Source organism: Nipponia nippon, unplaced genomic scaffold (assembly GCF_047370975.1).
Source record: "Nipponia nippon isolate SJK-2023a ecotype South Korea unplaced genomic scaffold, ASM4737097v1 scaffold_10, whole genome shotgun sequence".
In the NCBI taxonomy this organism is placed as follows: Eukaryota; Metazoa; Chordata; class Aves; order Pelecaniformes; family Threskiornithidae; genus Nipponia; species Nipponia nippon.
In genome coordinates, this window is record NW_028262291.1 from 9,134,396 (window position 1) to 9,154,750 (window position 20,355).

The 20,355-nt window shown below is 49.5% G+C and overlaps 1 protein-coding gene across 5 annotated transcripts in view; it reads right to left on the minus strand.

Moving 5' to 3' along the window:
• Nucleotides 1-1,112, minus strand: part of WT1 (WT1 transcription factor) — a 38,412-nt gene extending 37,300 nt beyond the window's left edge. For 3 of the 5 annotated variants that reach the window (XM_087743883.1, XM_087743873.1, XM_087743863.1), the window contains exon 1: nt 299-822. In XM_087743883.1, coding sequence (XP_087600009.1) covers nt 299-689 — 391 coding nt within the window. In that variant the 5' untranslated portion in view covers nt 690-822. Of the gene's footprint in view, nt 1-298 lie in introns of all 5 variants that reach the window. The other 2 variants (XM_087743847.1, XM_087743854.1) reach the window with 2 other exon arrangements.
• Nucleotides 1,113-20,355: the final 19,243 nt, after the last annotated feature.

The window sequence follows — 20,355 nt, forward strand, 5'->3', positions numbered from 1 at the left end:
CCGGGGAGGGGGCGGGGGGGCTCCAGCCCGCCGGGCAGAGCCGCCCGCTGCAGCCCGCTGCCCCACGGGAGGCGCGGGGGCAAGCAACTCGTGGCTCCTCGAAGTCCCCGGGGCGAGGCGGCTGCCGCCCGGGGGGGCAAAGGAGGCAGGGAAGGGCTGGCTCGCCTCTACCCTGCCCGGCTGCGGCGGGGGGAAAGGCTGGGCTCGGCGCTCGCAGCAAGCGCGGCCCGGCAAGGCTGAGCGGGGGCCCGCGGGGGCCGCCCCCCGAGCCCGGGGCGCCCGGCAGCGCTGCCCTTACCCTGGTTGCGGATGGCTTGCTGGCTCTCCAAGCAGTTGGGCAGGTAGGGCCCGTTGGGGAACATCCGAGCCTGGCCGGAGGGCGGCTGGCTGGGCGGCGGGGCGCCGAAGGGCCCGTAGCGGCAAGCCCCGGCCGTGCCCGTGAACTGGCCGGAGAAGTGGACGGTGAAGGCGCTGAGGTATTGCTCCTCGTGTGGGTCCGACCCGTTCCAGCTCGGCTCCTGCTTGATGAAGGAGTGCGGCCCCAGCGAGCCGTAGGAGGCCCCCGGGGGGAAGTCCAGGACGGGAGCCCACTGCGCCGCGCTGCTCACCGGCATGGTGCAGTTGCTGTTGCCCGGCAGGGAGGGCACGGAGGGCAGCAGCGCGTTGAGGTCTCGGACATCGGAGCCCATCTGCTCGCAGACCTTCTGCCTGCCGCCGGGCAGCCAGTCTCCCCCCGGGCCGCACTTGTTCCAGGATACCTGGCCCCTGCCCGCCAAGCCGGAGGCCGGCTCCGGCTGCAGGCACCAGGCCGGCGAGCTCAGCCCTTTGGGGGAGGTTTGCTCCGCGACGCAGCTCCCCGGGTCCAGCCCTGCGGGAGCCGGCAACAGCGACAGGGAAAGGTTGTTCTCCAGGATCGCCTCCGGGGTTGCGCCCGCTCGCAGCGCAGGGCAGGGCAGGGCGGGGTGTGCGTGTGTCTGTGTGTCCGCGTGTGCCTGTCTGTCTGTGCCTGTGTCCGTGCTAGGGGGCCACGGCCGCCTCGCACGCCTCACCTCGGATGCTTGCTCGCCCTCAACTTTGCAAAGCTCAAATAGAGGCGCTTGCAGGGGAGGAGGAGTCAGCCACGCCGATCCTCCATTCACACAACCTCCGCCGAGGGGCTGCCCACAGCCCGCTCTGCTGAACCCCGCCGGACCACAGACGCGGGGGGGAGAGGGGGGGCCGAGGAGAGCCGGGGACGGAGGGGGAGAGGTTACTGTGGGAGAATATATCTCCCCTACACATCACTCCCACCCTCCTGCTGGTGCAAGCGCCACTAAATCTCACCCTAACGTCCCTTCGCTTTAGGAGAGACTTGCGAGGCTGTTAGAGGGATCCAGGTGGCCAGTAAGTACGTGCTGGGTGACTTCCCCCGCCAGCTCCGTGCGTGTCCGTGGGGACTCCCGAGGGCTGCGGGGCCGCAGGCCCTGGGGACGGCGCGGGGAAGCCCCCGCCCTTGCAGGAGCCAGGGGAAGCGGCCCAGCCCGGGGCGGGCGGCCCCGTCCCTGCGAGGGAAAAGTGCCTTTCCAGGTGCCTCTGCCGCTGCGGGGGGAACCCACGGCTCCCCGAGCCGCTGCGGGGTGCGGGCTGCCTGCCCGGGCCCCCGCCCCGCACGCCCCGGCCCCTCGGGCGGCGGCGGGCCGCGCAGAGCCGGCCGTGCCAGGGTACCGGGGCCTCCGCCGGCCAGGGGAGGGGAGGGGAGGGCGCCCGTTGCCACGGGACCGGGGCCGGCGTGGGCCCGGTCCCAGCCCCGTCCCTCCGGTCCGCCCGTGGGTGAGAGGGAAGGAAGCGGCTGGGCAGGCGGGGGGGGGTCGCAACGCTGTAAGTAACCTGCTTTGGGGAGATTCAGCTGGCTCCTGGGAAGCCCCGGCCTCTCGCTTCCCTCCCCAGGCTCCTGGCCAGCAGCCCCTCAGCATGCATCCCGGGGGCGGCGGCGGGAGAGCCCCCGATGGCATCTTACACGTTGTCCCTGGACGGTCCTTCCAGGCGACACGGCGGGTTTCGGGTCGGCCCTGGCAGCGAGGGATGCCACGGTTTCGGCGGTGCGGGACCGCCAGGGAGCCCCGGGGCGGGCGGCAGAGCCCCGCGGGACGTGGCGGTACCCGCCGCGGCCAGGCGCCTGCTGGGACCCGGGGCAGAGGCGAGCCCGCAGCCTCCCCCAGGGGAGGGCAGGGGAATCCTGCCGTCTTCCTTCAAAACTACTAATTAATAATCACCCGGGGCGGGGGGTTGCTTCTACGAGCACGGCGACCCGCGGGCCCTGTCCCTTGCGCACCTCCACCGGCCGAGGCCGGAGCCGGGGCCGGGGCCGGGGCCGGGGCTCGGCGCGCCGCCAGCAGCCGCCTCCCCCGGCCGCCTCCCGCTCCCGGCGCAGCCGAACAACACGCGGAACGCCGTGAACGTTTACCTGCCGCCGGAAAGACCGAGCCCGTTGTCTTCCCGCTGACAATTTACACTCCGGTATTTCCTTCCCCCCGCGGCATTAACCATCACCGCAAGCGTCGCCAATCTTGAAACGGTGTTTTAAAATTCAAAGGGTCGATGCTACAACAAAAGAAATTGAAATAGCTCGTTATTAGAGTAGCCAAGTATAATTTCATTTTCTCTTTAAGCTCTTTAACCAAAACGGTCGGGTTTTGCTCTTAGTGAAATGACTTTAATTTTCACAAACTATCTTCAGAGAATTCCCTTTTAAAACCTCTCTTTTGATGAGTAAAACTATTTATTATGGAAATCTACGTGTCACGTCAGAGCGAAAGATTCGTTGATTATCTTTGCCGATATTAAAGATCGTCCGCGGGTACAGGAGCTGCCGCTTCTCGGGAGCGCACGCAAAACCAACCGGCTCTGGGGCGGCACTCGCAAGGCAGCCGCTGCCCCGGGGTGCGCAGCCCCTGCCCCGGGGTGCACTGCCCCCGCCTCGGGGTGCGCAGCCCCCGCCCCGGGGTGCGCTGCCCCCGCCGGCCCCCGCCGCTCCGCGCCGCTCCCCCGCACGCCCACGCCACCCCGCACCGCGGGGGCCTGGCGGGGAGGTGCAGAACCGGGAGCCGGACTCGCTCCTTCCTGTGATGGACCGGCACCTGAAGTTGGTCCCGGTCATCCCCGGCTCTAAAATCGACAACGTACGTATCGAACCAGAAGCCTTTGGCCAGCCTAAGCGGAGAATTTAATTTCCCGTGAAAACCAGACCTCTCTTGGTACAAGCAGAAAAAGCCTCTCCCGCAGCGGACTATTTTCCGAACGGGTTTTAGCGCGGGTTTTTTTCTTTTCTTGAAATAACCTAGCTTGATAAATCTTCTTGAAAGGGAAAGATGTTTTCTTGATCGTTTAGGTCTGCGTTATTCCACCTGGGAGGAAGAACTGCCGAAGTCCTTCCAAATCTTCGCCTCTCTCGCACTTCCCAGCGCTGAAACAAGAAGACCCCTTGGCCATCGGCGCACCCCCCCTCCCCGCGGCCGCCGGCGGCGCCTGCAGCCCGGCTGGGGAGCGCGGTGCTCGGCCGGGGGCTCCGGGGCTGCCCGCTCAGACCTGCGCCGCGCCGGGCACCGGCCCCTGCGCCCTCCCGGGCCACCTCCGCCGTGCGGGGCACCGAGGGATCTCCCGGGAGAAACCCTCGGCGGTGCGGCCGAGGAGGAGGAGGGGAACCCGGGCCCTTCTACCCCGGGACGGGCTGGCAACTTCTGGGAGACGGCCAGCGCCACTTTCCGCGGCCGTTCCCTCCTAGCCAGCACCAGCGGGAGAGAAAGATCTCCCGCCCCGCCGCAGAGCGGGGGCACTTTCCTAGCCCGGGCCGGGAGCGCTGGCAGCAGGTCCCCTCGGGAGCGCCCCGGCCTGCCGAGAGGAGCCTCCCCTGCCTCCGTGCAGGGGACATTTGCTCGCCTCTTCCCCGGAGATCCCGACTCCAGTCGCTCTCCGGCGTCGATCACCCCGCGCCCCGCAGAGCGGCCGCCGCGTCCGGGCCTCGGCGCCCAGCTGGAAGCAAAGGCCGGAGGGGCGGCAGCTCGGGGACAGCATCTCCTTTGCCGGTGTCCAGACCCAGGCGGTCCGGAACTTTTTGTCCTCTCCCCTCCAAACACGGCCTGACCCAAATCTCTCCCAGACAGCAGTCAGGCTTTATTGTTTTGCCCGCTATTCCATAGCTATGCTAATGCCTGATAATGCTCTCAATCCTCGCTTGTGCTCTCAGGCACACTCTACACGATTAAACAACAGATACTTCCCGGGCGAGGATTGCTCTACCGAGAGTCCCACTCCATCCCGGGCAAAACGGGCTCGGGAACCTGCTCCAGCCTGAGCAGCCCTGAAGCACCTCCCCAGCCGGCGTTTTCCCGTTCCGCTTTCTCCCCTGCCCTGCTAACCAATTAAGGGACCGGTAATTCTTACTGCACTTTACTAAACTCATAAATGATCCCCTCGCGGCTCCGAGGTGGGGGAGACTGGCTTAAACAGAGATAAATCCCCGGCCCTTCCAACGCTGCTCACGCCGCTCAGCACGCAGGGGATCTGTCTCCTTTCACTCGGGGAGCTGATCAGAGTTTGATTATTTAAGTGCCAAGAGCAGCAGAAACAAAGCTGCGAAGCATCTCCAGGAGCGCAGGGCGCAGGAACTCATCACGGCGGGCCCAGTCCCGCATTCCTCGCCGCCTCCCCGCCGCCTCCCCGCCGAGCGCTGCGGGCACCGCGGAGCCGGGAGCCCCCGGCACGGCGGGACCGGCCTTCCCCGCCCGGGCTGACGGGGGCACTGGCACGCTTTCGAGCCGCGGAGAGGACATTTTGTTTATCCTTCGAGGGGAAAAAAAAGCCTTTTTGGATGGCACAGGGAGGGAAAGGTGCGCGCCCTCTCCCCGGCGGAGAGGAGCAGGGCACAAGCGGGGCGGGCGCTGAGGCCCCTCCGAGGCCGGGGACCCCGGCCCTGAGCCGTCGCTCCGGCCGCGGCGAGCTCCGGGAACAGCCGCCTCGGGGCTGCGCGGTGGGCAGCCCCCGGCGCCCGGGCACCTGCGCCTCTCCCTGCGGCCCGGCTCCCTGCCCGGCCCCGCCACCCGGGGCAGCGCGGCCCGGGGCTCAGCCCCCTGAAGGCTCCCCCGGCCCCCGGGCCGCCTCCCCAGCGCCTCGACCGCCGTGGGGCGGCGGAGCGCGGCGGGCCGGGCCCGGCCGGTGGGGCTCAGGCCATTATTTTACCGTAAATCTTTGAAACGCTGGAACTAATTACGGAGAGGATATGTCTCAATTTGTTCCGCATTAGTGCCGCGCCGGGACGCAGGCACCGAGCGCGGCAAATTGATGAGCCCAGCCCAGCCCAGCCCATCCCCGCCGCGTCCCGGCGGGACCGCGGCCCTGACCCCGCGTTCGGCCCGGCGAGCTGCGGGGCCGGGGCGCTGCGAGCGGGGGCTCCGGCGGGGTCCGAGGCGCGGCCGGGGCTCTGCTGAGCCGCTGAGCATCCCGCGCAGGATCGGGCCCGTACCGCAGCCCTCCCTGCCCTGCCCTCGGCGGCGCGCCGGGGGATGGCAGCTCGCAGAAAGCCGGGCATCGGCAACATCTTTCCGATCTGGCCTATGCGGCATTTTAAAAGTCTTAGATATGCAATGGGATATACTCATCCGGCAGCTAAAACTGTTATATAGAATTTTTATAGGTATTTGGTACTTACATACAAAAGAAATTGGGGGGAAAAAAGCGCTCTTAGGTAATATGCTCAGTTCTTGGCATTATCTCTAATGGTTTTAAAAGTAATAAAATTATTATTTTGGGAGGGGAAAATAAAAAAAATATTCTAAAACTTAGCACATTATAAATGGATGCATGGTAACTGAGATCTAAGGAATTCATTTCTCCCTGGTTGTAGAATGCAGATACCACTATAAAGGCATACTGAACGCTAAATGTAATAATATAGAAACAAATCAGTAACAGTACCTGCCGCGGACACAAATGCGAAGAGTTCTTTGAGCCGCCTGAAGCAAGCACCATCTCTGAATACGGGTACATGTCAGAAACGCAAACCCAAGATTCCTACATGCAGAAGTGTTAGGAACACGGCAGCTGAAGCGGACCTGCTGTCCCCAGCCACACACTGCAGCCGTTCTGGTACCTCGCGGGTAAGGAACGGCGGTTTGCAGCTGATGCCACCAGCAGCCTCAGGTCTCACAAACCGTTGGGTATTACAGGACAGGGACAGAAGAGGAATTGTCCTTTCCTCCGGTAGACTGGCCATGAACAGGTTTTCCTAAACACTAGCCATCCATGCCTTTATCTTTCAACTTCATTCTTGAACAAACACACTTTAACAATGCAAGCAAAGTCCAAATCTCACTTTGCTCTTGCAAAGCCCTTTTGCAGCCCTGTGCACGGAGACCCTCTTGACCAGCCCTCCGCAGTGGGAAACTAGCGGGGCTCCAGTGAGGCTGAGGGGATCCTCAGCTGAGGATCTAAACCCCTTTTCGTGGGATTTTGTTCTCATCCTACACCCTTCAGAAGAATTCTTGTCTGTAAGCACCCAACTAAGGGTGCTTTAGCGCATGAGTGGTCCCACTGAAATCAGTGCTTAAGGACCTCAGCCCACCAGGGTCTAACGCCTCATACCACACAGCGGGGAAAGCCAAGCAGATCCTCCTTGCCTGCAGATATCAGTGAGTGCAGAAGACAAGCAAAGAAGACAATGTGCCTAGTGCCTAAAGCGGACGAGGAACAAAAGCTCCTGGGTTCTGTTCAATGCCTTCTGCACGATCCAGAGAAATGGAAAAGGTGACAATAGTTTTGCCAGAACACTGGGGGACTCCAGCAGTATTCGCAGAGTGCTTGGAGAGCTTGGGTAAGCAAAGCAATGCAGATGGTTGTTGCGTTACGCAGCACAGCTCCGTGTGATCTGCCAGCGATGGGACCTGTGAGGGGGTGGCAGGGCTGGAGCTGGAGAGCTATTGCAACACGGCGAGTCCTTGCTCCCAGCCCCGTTAGCACAGCATACGCCAACGGCTCCTTCACAGCCTGGGGAGAGACTCCACTGCCCTCAGCCCCCCGGCACAGCCCTTCAGCTTCATTAGTAACTGAGCATACCCAGTCCTTCACTTAGCTGCAGCTCCATAAAGGTACGTGTCTCTTTTCTCTCTCTGGACTATATGTTCTGATACATGTGGATTGCAGCAATACACAAAAGGCAAACAAGGTCATTTTTCTCATCTAGTTGGCTGGAAGCAACAGGCAGCAAAAATGTAGCTCCAACCAAAACAAGAGCTTTCCCAGTTCTTTATTCTGCGGCTTCCCACTCAATGTATTTTTTTCTTCAAAACCAAAGCTTTACAGCCAGCCTCTCCCTTGTGTAGGTATCACATGCTGCTGCATGGGATATCTGGTCTGGCCACGAGGGTGAACGGTCATGCAAAAACTTCACAGCTTCAGGGCCTCAGCCCAAGAGAGAAGTGCTGCAAGCAGGGACAGAAGCCCTGCTGCCCTCCACAGAACGGGTACGACCTAACTGGGCTGTGCAGGTGCCTGCGCGGTTCTCGTCAGCGTGGCACTGCAGGACTCGGCTGCTTTCACATTTGTGGCTGTCACTGTTCGGCAGCAGCCTCTGCTGACCCCACTGCCACCAACAGACGTGTCTCACAAAGCTCCTGCCGAGAGCCAGCTATGCAGGGGCAGTTAGAGATGAAGCTTGCACGGAGGGGCGGGGGAAGAAGGGAGAAGAGGGAGGGAGCCCATGTGTTGAACTTGCCTTAGAAGTCAAATTTCGTCTTCATGAGACACAGGTGATTCCTTCCCCTTCAGATTTTATGTATGTTTGATTCTGCTAAATTCATCTGAGTACTGCTACGACAAAGGAATTACAAACACCGAAAGTTTACTTTAGCCATTGAGTCATGGACTCAGACTGATCAAATCTACCACTTCTTTTTCCTTCCTATTACACAAAAGCAGGGTTCAATAAAGTTCAGATCGGAACTAAGACCCACCTTTGTGATGTCTTGACAAACCTTTCTTGAAGTACTTAACATGTTAGTTGGAAAGAAAGAAGCACAAAGAAACCCTGTCAACTTGTTATTTATGTTTTTTTAAATGAAGCAATGAAAGAAACAACTAAGTAAGTGTGATCCCTTTCTCTAGATTGCACTATCATAGATTAATAGCTCTATGAACAGATTTGCAAGTAGCACCATCATGCTAATCAAGATATGAAAAAAGTTTATGAGCAGTTGCTTAGAAAAAACAAGATAAAGCCTATGGAAATCTGATACTGGTCAATGGTGCATTTATTCAAAACATAATACTCACTTCAAGTCTCCATAAATCCTTTGCAAACGAAACTTCCATTGTGATCGCTGTTCCAGATCTAAATGATTTATTTTTTTTCTTTGGTAGACATTAGATATATCTGAGAATGTACAAGTTATGTACCTATTGATACAGAGTTAATCATGCCCCCATGAGACAATAAATAATAAATTCAAATAAGAAGATAATTCAAAGAAGGAGTATCTTTATAAGAAGATTTTTTTGATTTATTAGTGGATTAACTTACATGAAAAACTCACATTTCTGTGTGATCTGTTTCAAAACTCAGGGCTTCCACGGTTCCAACCATTTAGCTCTTGGGAGCAGCACAGACGTTGGATTGTGTGCAGTTTCAAAACTGAGATCTTAGCAATGTTTATCTCATTGCTTCACCCTGAGCAGCAGCAGCCTTTGCAATTTCTGTGTGCATTTGAGGAAATGGGTTCTACTGCTTTGAGCGGCTGCTAGAAAAGAAGGAATATACTGAAAGGCCAAGCAGAAGAGACCCACCAGGAAAAGAGCCTGTCAGCCCATTTTCCTAACTCCATGTTCTCAGCTTCCCAATTTGCAGAAGCTTTGTGGTCTTCACTGCCTCTGGGTTTTTGCATCCTTCTCTCCTAATTGTCCAAATCCAAATGGATTCTCAGTTATCAGTTTACTCTCAGAACCTCTAGGCAGAAAGTCAAAATAAGTTCAGCAAATTGGTTGGGTATCAGCTAAAAACACACTTAATTTTTCATCAGATAAACTTCTCTCAGAGGAACTACTAGAGTCAGCTTTAGCCAGACACCAGATCTATAATGAAATAATTCGACGTATGGGTAACATGAACACCTTGTAATAGCTACATATGCTTTATCATGGAATGAAAGTTCTTGAATAAGTTGAATAAGTTCTTGAATAATTTTCCTTAGTTTACTAGTCTCTGTTGAAGCATAAAAACTCTCTCCAGCCAAATAAGGACTTCAGAGTATTTCACACTTGCAATATGCTCCACTCCAACACCATCTATCGATAATATCCATCCAGACATTGCAAAGGTTTGGCCCCAGATTTATGAGGACGTACGCAATTGCCACCTAATGCATCTTCAGAGATAGTGTCCCTTCGGATAGCTGAATCCAACCTTCCAGTCTCCTGCACTTAGCATCAAAGCAACAGGATCAATCCCATAACCACAGTAAACATATTTGCATGCACAAGCTCAGAGGAGGTAGGTTTTCGTCAAGAATTGTACTATTATTTAGTAATCCTAACCAAAAGAGAAGTCATAGGCCAGCCAGCACACAAGGGATGCTCTGGGCTGCCCAGCAAATGCAAGGAATCCAAAGAACCTCAAACACAGTTAAAAGATGGAAAGCACTATCCACTCCTGGATGCCAAGTTATTAGGTGACTACAGAGCTATGCTTTGTGGAGCACTGCAAGGCTCTGCATAGTCTTGTACAACTTTTCCCAAATCACAGAAGTCCCCTGGGAAACTTCAGTAATCAAACAAGATCTCGCGGTCAGGAAGCTTTTCTTCATCCAGCCAATTTTATTTCCCCTTCATCATTCCATCTATTACTCATTACATCCTCCCGCCAAACTCGACATAATTCTTCTCTCTCTCTCTCATGCTTACATGTTTCAGTTACATATAGACCCTTATGTCCTTTCATCCCAGCTTTTCCTACCCCTTATTCAGGCTGCACGTATTTAGTCCTTTTCATTTTTCCTGCTGTCCTCCTCTGAGCTCCCTCCAACAGCATCTCTCCAGAACAGAAGTACTCAGAGTTGAACTAAATATTCTGCAAACAATTCCATTTGGCAGTCTCTAAATGTAAGGACGCACAAACCAATGACTAAATCACCTTGAACAACTGCGTGAGAGTTCAAAGCCATAAAATTGTCAAATCAGGATAGGGAACTTTGGATGACACTGCAAGATCAACTTCACAGGAAGCCCTCAAGTAACGATGTCTTCAGAAAATTCCCTGGTCTGCTTTATGGTCCTTGTCTCAAGGAATGTGTCATTAAGTACATATTTGCAGTGATTTTTATGTACAAAATATTTTATAAGCATTCTGCCACTGCGATATTAGGAAGATACTGATAAGTGCATATTATCCTTGCAATCTTATAATATATTCTTAGACACAACTTAATTATTGTTCCAAGATACTGAAGTTCATGCAAAGGCAACTTTTTACCCAATTAAATCACTTATTGTTGAACAACTCAGGCTTAAAACATTAGAACATCACTGCGTTACACAGTTACAATAGTTTGCTTCTATCATCATGTCCTGCTTCAAAGAAACAGCTTCCACAGCCTTTCACTGCTAGAAACGTGTGGTTCTTATCCATAAGCAAGGCAAGGTCATCCCACAAACCAGAGCATATTACAAATTATACTTCATCTACATAACTTACAGTTTTATAAGCTCAGGTTGAAAGACTTCAAGTTTAGTCATCTGAAGGTGGTGAACATGGTAGTTTATCTCTTCAAAACCTGGGAGCACTATATATTTGAAACTGGGTTTACATCCAGTTAGGAAAGACAGTTATTTAGATAGCCATTTTTGCTAAACTTTATCAGCTTTACAACTAGACAACGATAATGGCGGATGTTTGTGTAAGGGGCCAAAACTGACACAGAGCTACATTATCACTCCCTGAACTCAGAGTCTGATTCTCGTTTTAGAGCAGAAGAGACAGTAACGTCACTGGAACTTCAGAGCACACATCAGCTCCGACGGAAGAGACGAGACGCGTACGGGCACTGCGACATGCAACGCAGCATGTTAAATGAGCTGTGTGCAACACACAGATAAGCAGTAACTTCTTTTTTAATCCGTGGAAGGTTTCAGGGTTAGAGTGAGCCCTGATGCTTTCTGGGCCCTTGCCCAAAGCGTATGCTAGGACTGCTCAAAGAGCACAGTCCTTTTGGGGTCACCGAAACTTTCACCATGCCTGGGAGGAGGGCGATGGCTGCAGAATTAAGACAATTACTATGTGACCTGCCGGAGCTCTCAGTGCCTGAGCAGGAAACATCTGGGCATCTTTCAAAATGGAAAGGTCAACTGGCAGATTTAAAGGATCATGAATATACGATAGGAAGGAGACATCTCAGTGAAGCACCTGCATCTACCTGCTAAGCCTGCCCCTCCGTGAAGCAGAAATGGCACATAATGTGCATGTCCCAAGCCAAGCCCAAATATTTGTACTAGAACTACATTTTTACAGGGTGGTTTCTGTCTTTCTGCAAAGCTACTCTTTCCCTCTCCCCCCGACTTCTGTGCTTGTTCTCCTCCCCCTGAATTTATTCTTGTTATAAAGAGAAGGATGCACTCCATTTCGGCCTTTCGTAGGTAACTGAAAGGAGCTACACAACACAGAACATTTGCAGATAATTTTCATGCCAGACACAAAGGTGCTGCGATTACCTGGCATGCATTTACGGGGGGAAAGGGAGTGAAAGGAGTCTTAGCCCTCTTCCCCTCTCCCCCGCCTTTAACGCTGGCTGCCGCAGCACATGGCTCTGCCTCACCTCCTGCAGTCCTGGACTCTCGACTGCTCTCTGACTTTTCTCACTGTGAACTGGGGTCACGTTCTTTCTTGATTATGGCCAGAAAAAATAGGTGGCACAAGGTATGCAAGGTATCAGGCCCTATGACCGCTGACAAATCTCTAAGTACTTATGTGGATTATGTTGGAAGCATATTCCTAGAGATACTGTTCGTGTTTATAAAGTCTTTTGGGGTGAATATTGCTCAATGGAAAAGCAGCATAGAAATTTAACAAAAGCCACGCTGCAAAATGTAAAAAAGTAATTCTCCCACAGGAACTGAAAGGCATTTCATACATGTCCAATGAGACATTAAAAATAATTATGTGGAAGAGTAATAGCTCCCTTGGTTATTTTAATATATTTTTGTCTACAAACAAGAAACGTTCTCTAAACTGCTGCCTTGGCTTGGCTTGAAAGGTCTCTCAAACAAAAGCCCTTCAAGTGACCCTTAGATTATTAAAGCTCAGTAACAATGAATGTGGATCTCAGTTCAAACAAAGACTGTAAAAATAAAAAGACAGCAGTTTCGGTCTTGGAAATGACTATGCCTCAATAAACTGGAAACACACAGAATGTATTTTTGATCAATAGTCATACCTTCTCTGAACAAACCCAAAAACTTTCGTCTAAAGTTTTCAACATTGTTTTTCTCTCAAACAATAACTGCAAATAGCCTCACTTCTAGTACAAATGGAAAGGTTGGCTGCTGTGTCTGAATTTAAACTTCCCAGAGTTCATTCAGAGAGCACTTCGGATCACCAAGGGTTTTTTTGATTCTATTCTTAATGATTTTTCCTCCAAAACTTGCTAAATGTCATTAGTATCATCGGAAAAGTTTGTGGTGAACAAAAAATGCCAGCAATGCCAAAACACAAAGCTTAAACACTCTGATCTGTGTCTCCCATGAGAAATACACAAAGGTTGAGATGTTCAATGACAGACATTAATGTCAGATGCCAAAGCAGGAAAAGCAAACATAGGAGTGGGGAGAGATATGCAGACCCCGTAGAATATCTTGTTTTGAAAGTCATATGTCATTTAAATGGCCTTTATAACTGAAGAAGTTAATGAAGAATATATTTTTGTGTAGTTTTCAGGCAGAACATACACTGCTGCCAGTTGACAGAGTCAGTTTTGCACTCGTGAGCTGGAGGCACAACTTTTTGGTATCTGCTTCACTGCTGTGAGCACCAACGGCTGTGCACAGCACTCCCTCTAGGCATAGGCCACAAAGGACGTTGCCAAAGCAAGTGGACCGTACAAAACGTCGAAATGATCACAGTTCCATCTCTTTGTGTCTACCAGACTTGCTCTTGCAGCCAGTGGAAGAACTGGAGAAGTAGGGACTGCAGCTATAGCTGGGAGAGGGGGACAATCTCCCTAAAGGACCACTGGCCACTGGCCCTCTGTGCTTTCCACCTAGCTCACCAGGCAGCTCGCCAGCCCCTCACCAGTTGCTCTGGCTCTCCATGTGTGCCCTAGTCTTTCTTTTCCCTCCCACTCTCCTTCCTTTAGAAGGAGCCGCCCAGCTCTCCCATCTCTGCGACGCCTACATCAAATCTGTATCATGAGCTCCATGTGCTATTATCAACACAGTGGCATCAAGCAGACACAAGTGTTTAGCCATTTCTTAGCTGGGTAGACCATGTCGTACTGAAAATCTCTCTGATGTTTTCATTATGGAAGTTCACCACCACTGGGAGTACTGGTAGAACTGAACAGGTGGGTAAAAATGCAACACATTTTCCCAAAAGAGACACCCTCTATACATTAACAAAGGAAGGCAGACAACATGTGTAGAAATGATTCCTTTCATTTGCCATGGCCAACCAACCTTGTCTCTCCTTTGTCAAATTTCTGAACAGAAAGCTCACATGGGCTTGATACTTGTAATAGAGAAAGTACAGACAAAACTGGGCATTTGCTTTAACAGCTTGGAAGCCATAACATCACTTCTGTACACCGGGATGCTTTATGACTGGAACTGGATTAGTATCCTTGCTGACCAAAGCTTTCTATTTAACCTATGTCTATTCAGAGCAGTAAACTAGCTACCTTTGTGTTATGCCTGATTCCTGCCCAGGGGGTTAGGGAGATGTTTGTTCTTCATAACCATGGCAACAAAGTTGGCAATTAGCATCAAGTTTGGGTATTCCTGTGAACAGGAGTTACCCTGTGAACTCCATTTACCAGACACCAAGCAGCCAGCAGTGTGACAAGGATGCATTTAATACTGTCAAGACTGGATTTGAATACAGTAATAATAAAAGACTCTATGACCTACCAATCTACCGCTTTCTCACTCTCTCCCATGTTTCCAGGCATTTGTATTTTCTCTTAGATTTAGTGAGCATCTCTCTTTCCTGCCTTAACAATGATCTCTGCTCTCGCATTGCAAAGACTAATGCACTAAAGCTCACCTGTAGCGTGGAGTGATCACCCAGTTCCCTCAAAGTATAGCTTCTCTTAGTACATTTTACACAATGAATTAAATGAAATACAGGACAAAAATTAATAAGTATAAGCAGGAGGAAAATATTTCTGAATGAGATCCGGAAATGAAGACAGATGAAAAGAAGACATATAATTTACTGAATAGATTAATAGTTGATAATGTCGTTACTGATGTTCTTCAAAGCACTGATTTACTTTTTATGAGAATGCATAACCCTTAAACACAGGAATCTCCTCTCTGTTCTGTGTTCGTACAGTGCTTAGAACAGTATGGCACTGGTCTGCCACCAGGGTTGCTAGGTGCTTCAGCGGTACAAATAAATAGCAGCAGATGAAAACGGATTATTAGAAAATCTTAATTCTTAACAGCTTAGCTTAACATCTGGTACTAAGGAACTAGGGCCTGGATTTTGACACAATTCTTAGAGCTACTGATCGCTTTTGCCAGTTGCATCAATTCTATAGTTCATACAACTCTTGTTACTCTAAAGTTAGATAGATGATGATAGCATTGATGGCCTCCTGTAGTTATCTTTTTATTATTGTTCTTTCTATATAACAGTAGAATAATAGTAATTAGCTCCTTGGTCAGAAAAGAAACCCTAATCACCTTGTGTCTCTGCAAACACCAAGATCACATAAGGACCTGCAGTGCGTTACAAAATGCTGGTCATAATTGTAGAATGAGTTAGGGAAAGGAAGATGAATTTGAGAGAAACTGGGTCCAGTGAATGAGATATTTATGAATTTAAGAGTCACGTCTTTCTTTTCATGAGGATGGACAATCAATTCATGTTGATGGCTGCTATGCTCACAAAGAGGAAAACGAAATACCTTTATCATTAAATATGACATGGCAATACGTGCCGTAAGACTCCATCCTGGTATTCATTTCTATCTGTCAACAAAAAAGCTCAAACAGAAGCATGATGTCTGTTCAAGGAAATGGCGAACTAGGACTTGTCATTTCAAAAGGCTATGGTTTATTAATACTTAAGGTGTACTCAGCCATTTCTTTATCATTTTTGATCTTCCATATTAAGTAAAGCTACATAATAGCTGAAACCATGCTAAGGTGAGGAGAAAACCACTGTTGGACAAATACCATAACCTTTTAAGAAGTCAACAAAGTCTCAAAGATACCATGTATTTCTCCCACGAAGACAGCCACATTTGGGCGATGCATCAAACGCAGAGGGAAAGAAGAGGGATATCGAAAGAGTAGCATCATGATAGCAAAAATTCTGTAAAGCCAACACAAACTAGGCAGGACTAGCTGTGCCATGCTTTGCTTGTAAAATATGTAAAGAAATAAATACACTGCTATTTTTTAAAAACAAAATATGCATAAACTGTCAGAAAAGTACTAACATGCTTAAAGTCTCATTTCATACGCATATTTAGTTTAATCCAAGCAGTTAACAAGTCTTGGAAAACAAAGCAAAAATATTTTATCTTGGTTCAAGCAAAGCATTTGAAGGCAGGTTCCCTTAGGAAACAAGGCTTATGTGATTGCACTGCCAGTCCATCTGTCTCTCAAATAACTTCTCAACCTCAGACCTGTTTCAGCCAAATTCTGTAGAGACATGACATTCCCAGCAACGCTAAGTGCGCACAGACTTCAAGAAACTGGCAGCTCAATAGAAACAAAGGGACCTAAACTAGTGCCCGCACTAAAGAAGCACTGCCGTGTGAGCTCAGCAGTTATTTGCACAGTTTGGCTCCCCCCGGCCAGTTACTCATCAGAACTAACTACAATACATGCTACTATTGCCCAGCTGCTAGCTGGGGAGAAGTAAGGGAAGTGAAGGTAGTGGGAGGGGAGGGAATCACAGGGGACATGTAGGGAGCAGGGGCTGAGGGGTGGGCAAAGAGCTCCGAGGCAAAGATTCAAATCCAGGCAGCCAGGATTCATTAGTTCCACTATCATAGAACAACTCGTTTCTCCGTTTTTCAGTTCAGCCAAGAAACTAGTAGAAGGAGTTATTTGCACAGCTCAGTTGATGTGGATCATGAAAAACCTTTATTTGCTGGCATTTCAGATCCTGCTTCCAACCATGGAGGCTTGTGCAGGGAAAAGATTTGATCTATCCTCAGCAAGCTGAACTGAACCTTTACATTGATGGGGGAAGGAAAAAATGCATAATGACATTGATCTAGAGGTGCAACAAACATTAGGTTCCTTTAAATACTCCAGAGAAGAGCTTGTATCCTTCCAAAGGGGGATATTTTCTGCTTCTTTTCATCTGCACCATTGTCCCCTATAAACCAACTTTTTATTCTGCTTGGGAATAGTAGAATGTGTGACTAAGGACAGAGTTTACTAAATGTTGAATTAGTTGGGATTGATTTAACCATTTAGGCCTTTACCTTGGCTTAGGGAAACGTGCTCAACTTTGAAGAAGTTGTTTGATGCCATTTCTTCTAAGCAGGATGTAAACTGATTCTCTTTCATTTCCTATAAAGGACCCCATAAAAAGTTGTCCTGTGACATACACAAAAGGAGACCAGAAAAAAAAAAAGCCCAGCTGACAAAACCCACTCCAGACAGATGTATTTGTAAGCTATATAACAATTCCTTGCTCTGTCAAAAACTGACTAGATGATACAAAAGTGCCCAGGTCACTCTAGAATACATAGTCTTACAAGAAAAATTTCAGTCTTCTCATTCTCAGTTTTAAGTTTTTCCCATGTGATAAGACCTACGACACCAGCTCCGTTGTTATGGTACCCTCCATTTCTGAATGTCATTAAGCATGCAGTGACATCTAAAATCAGCTTCAGTTTTGCTCTAGGTAGAGCAGAGAGCCAGCCATTAACAGGGGGCTTGACTAGGGCAGAAGCGGAATTATCACCAAAGGAATGAGTTCTAGTGTCTATCAGATCAGTAGCTGTCGCTTAAAACTCCAACTGTTATTTCTAACAAAACCATCCCTAAAGGAGTGGTAGAAACCCTTGGAAAGCCTTTTCTGGTTCCAATTTTAAGTGCAGAGATCTAACTCCTCCACGGTTTGCTCCCAATACCAGTAGCAATTGAGGTTCCCAAAGAGCAAGTTCAATATCCATGGGAAGGAGAAGTTTGGACTGTTCTCTCAGTGTCTTGCTAGCTACAGGGTGGGACTAGTAGCACTTGAGGCTAAACTATCTTGACAAAAAAGTTCCCATCCCAGTGGCTGTGTCTGAACTGTCTGGAGGTACCTGCTACAGCTTGTCCTGAAGACCTGGCCCTGAGTTACCCATGGGCCTCTGTAGGTTTCTTCTTCATTGCAATTGAAATGTGGGAGCAGAAGAGAATGAAAAAGACTGGTATGCGCCCAGGTCTCACTCTGAGAATAAATGGCCAAAGCACACTGCAGAGAGGAAAAGGGTCTTGATCATTCAGTTCAGATGTAACATGTGGCACCTTCACAGAAAGAAAAGCCCACAGGATTTGCCCACAGAGCGGTTTTAGTAGGTGGTTTCATCATTTGGGTTGCAGCATTCTGCAGAGGTAAGAGGAAAGATGCAATGCAGGAGCCAGAAAGGACCACGCAAACTCACTGGTGGAGCAGACCTGTGTATCTCACAGTGCAGCCAAAAGTCTTTGCTGCAGAGACAGCAGAGTTGTTTCAGGAGCATGGAGGGAGGCAAAGAGGTTTGGGAGGAAGTTAAAGATGGTTGTGGGACATGGCTGCACTTGTTCTCCTGCCGTCATCTCCTGTCCAGGGTATGTCAGACGTATCTCTTCTCTGTCCTCTAGGTGCCACCTAATGGGTTGTGTAAGGAAAAAAAGATAAAAAAATAAGGTAGACATGGTGGTGAGGAGTGAGCTTTCACAGCAGAGAATCCGCAGCTGTTTTTTGATAGTCAAAGCTGAATGCCATTCTTTCCCATCGCTGGCCTTTCATCTGTACAGACACATTCACAGAGCTATAACTTGTACCTGCGAGAGCTGTATGGCCAAGAAAGCCCAGATCTTTTTCTGTTGGCTCCATTCATCTGGCATTTGTGTTCTTAGATTTCCTATTGCCCAGGCAAAGACTCTGACAGGGCTAAACAACTCCACAGCCAGCAAATAAATCCAGACCATATCAGTGTCTCATACATCAGTGTCTCATATAATGCACCACTGACTTCCCATACTTTCAAAACAGATCCAAGAAGAGACACCAGCTACAAGAATGCCCCATATAAGCTAAAGAATCCCTTGCTTAGAAAGCAAGGCAGATTACACAGGCATGTGCTTCAGCAGCGGATCTACCTCTATTCAGCAGCACCTAGGGCTGCATAAAAGAAAAAGGGGAGATTACAAGGCAAGCACACACTCATTTGAAATATTACCTTATTTTTGTTGAACAAGGCTTGCATGGATCATAACTCAGAATTGCTCAGAACTGAGGTGCATTTAATGTTTACCTTCTCTTCAGCAAATGACAAAGAGAGCCCGACTTTTGTTGTGCTTCACAAAAGGAACGCTGCCATGGCCCTTTGCGCAGCAACTGCAACCAGAGGTTCTTGAGACTTAACCTAGTTCTGACACAAATCCTTCTGTGAGTCTGTCGCTGGCCTTCAATACCTTAGTTTTTCTTCTGATTCAAATTAGGATGTGAGTGGCAGCGCTGGGGCTAGCATAATCCACAGCACAGATCATCCTGCAGCTCTCTGGATCATCTGTGGTAGCATCAGGTGACTTCTTCAGAAACTAAGCTTTAACTGAACTTGAGTGACTAATATATTCAAACCAGAAATTTTCCTGTGGGTTTTAAAAATTTAATTATATTCCACCCCAAAATTTTCCTAGTGCTACTCATTGAAAATACACAGCTGCACTGGTGAAGCTGTCAGTGAAAGGAAGCTAGAGGTTTTGGCAGCTGCACAGAGGGGAAGAGGTGAGGCCCTGGACTCATGAGAAGGCGTTGGAGACAGTTTAGGTTTGGAGATCTCTGGAGTCTGCTGACATTTTTGGCGATCTGAAGAAAACTCATTTCATCCCCACCCTTTTGTGAAAAAGACAGAGGTGACTAGGTTACAAGGCAGTAGGTCTTACTCCCAGCTCTTTCAGTGACATATGGTATGACCATAGTCAAACGGAGCTTGGTTCCTACCTCCATCTGTAAAAAGGAAGCGGTGCACTTTCTAAGGTGAACATCAAGATCTGGGACGGTTTGGGAGGAGGGTTCTTGGTTCTGTGAAACATAGGTGTTTGAGCCCAAAAGCACTTCAGGCATGTGCTGATGTTCCCAGCATGGATTTTAGCTCAGGAGCTAGTTCTGAGCTAGAGATCTTCTCAGGGAAGATAATGTTCATCATACAAGTTACTCTGAAGGAGCTACTTTGAGCAAAATAATAGCCTTCCTGGTATCTGTTTTCCTCTGCATGCCACAGAAACATTTTCTCTCTCTTTGAAGCAAGTTCACCTTTTTCTACATTTATACAGCCCCTATCACTGGTGAAGGAGCCAGCACTGTGGCTTCAAGGCACTGCCACAGAATAGAACAATAATAGAAATAAGAATTCTCTGCGGAATTTATTTTCAACATATAGTTTAGTCACTTAAAATGTAACAGAGAAAAGTAAAACCCACAAGACATACCAATATCCTCTAAATAAATTCCTGGGATTGTGAAATACCATAGGAAAAAAAAATCACCACCTTCAAAACAAGGCTGCCTTAATAAAATGGGACTTTCCTGCGCAAGAGATGCCATTTCACTACAGTGGGTGAAAAGTACTGTATAAGAATTGACTACTATTAATTCTTACTGCTGTTGTTTGCGCTGCCTACACTACACATCAGAAAAATACCTCTTTCCCAGCCATGCAGTACGGCAAGACACTTTTGACATAGAAAAGCCAGCTTTCAAAGCACAACTTTACACGAAGATGTTCAATACCAAAGTCATATAGAATTATACTGTCACTGACATTAGTATCAGCCTTGCAGAGCATTGCAGTTGATGTGATTATTTTATTCCTGAAGTATGCTCACTTCTAAAATATGTGAACAATGTATATTCGTAGTTTCCTGTATTCAGAGCTTCTCATTCACCCCTACCTAAGGGGATGTTCT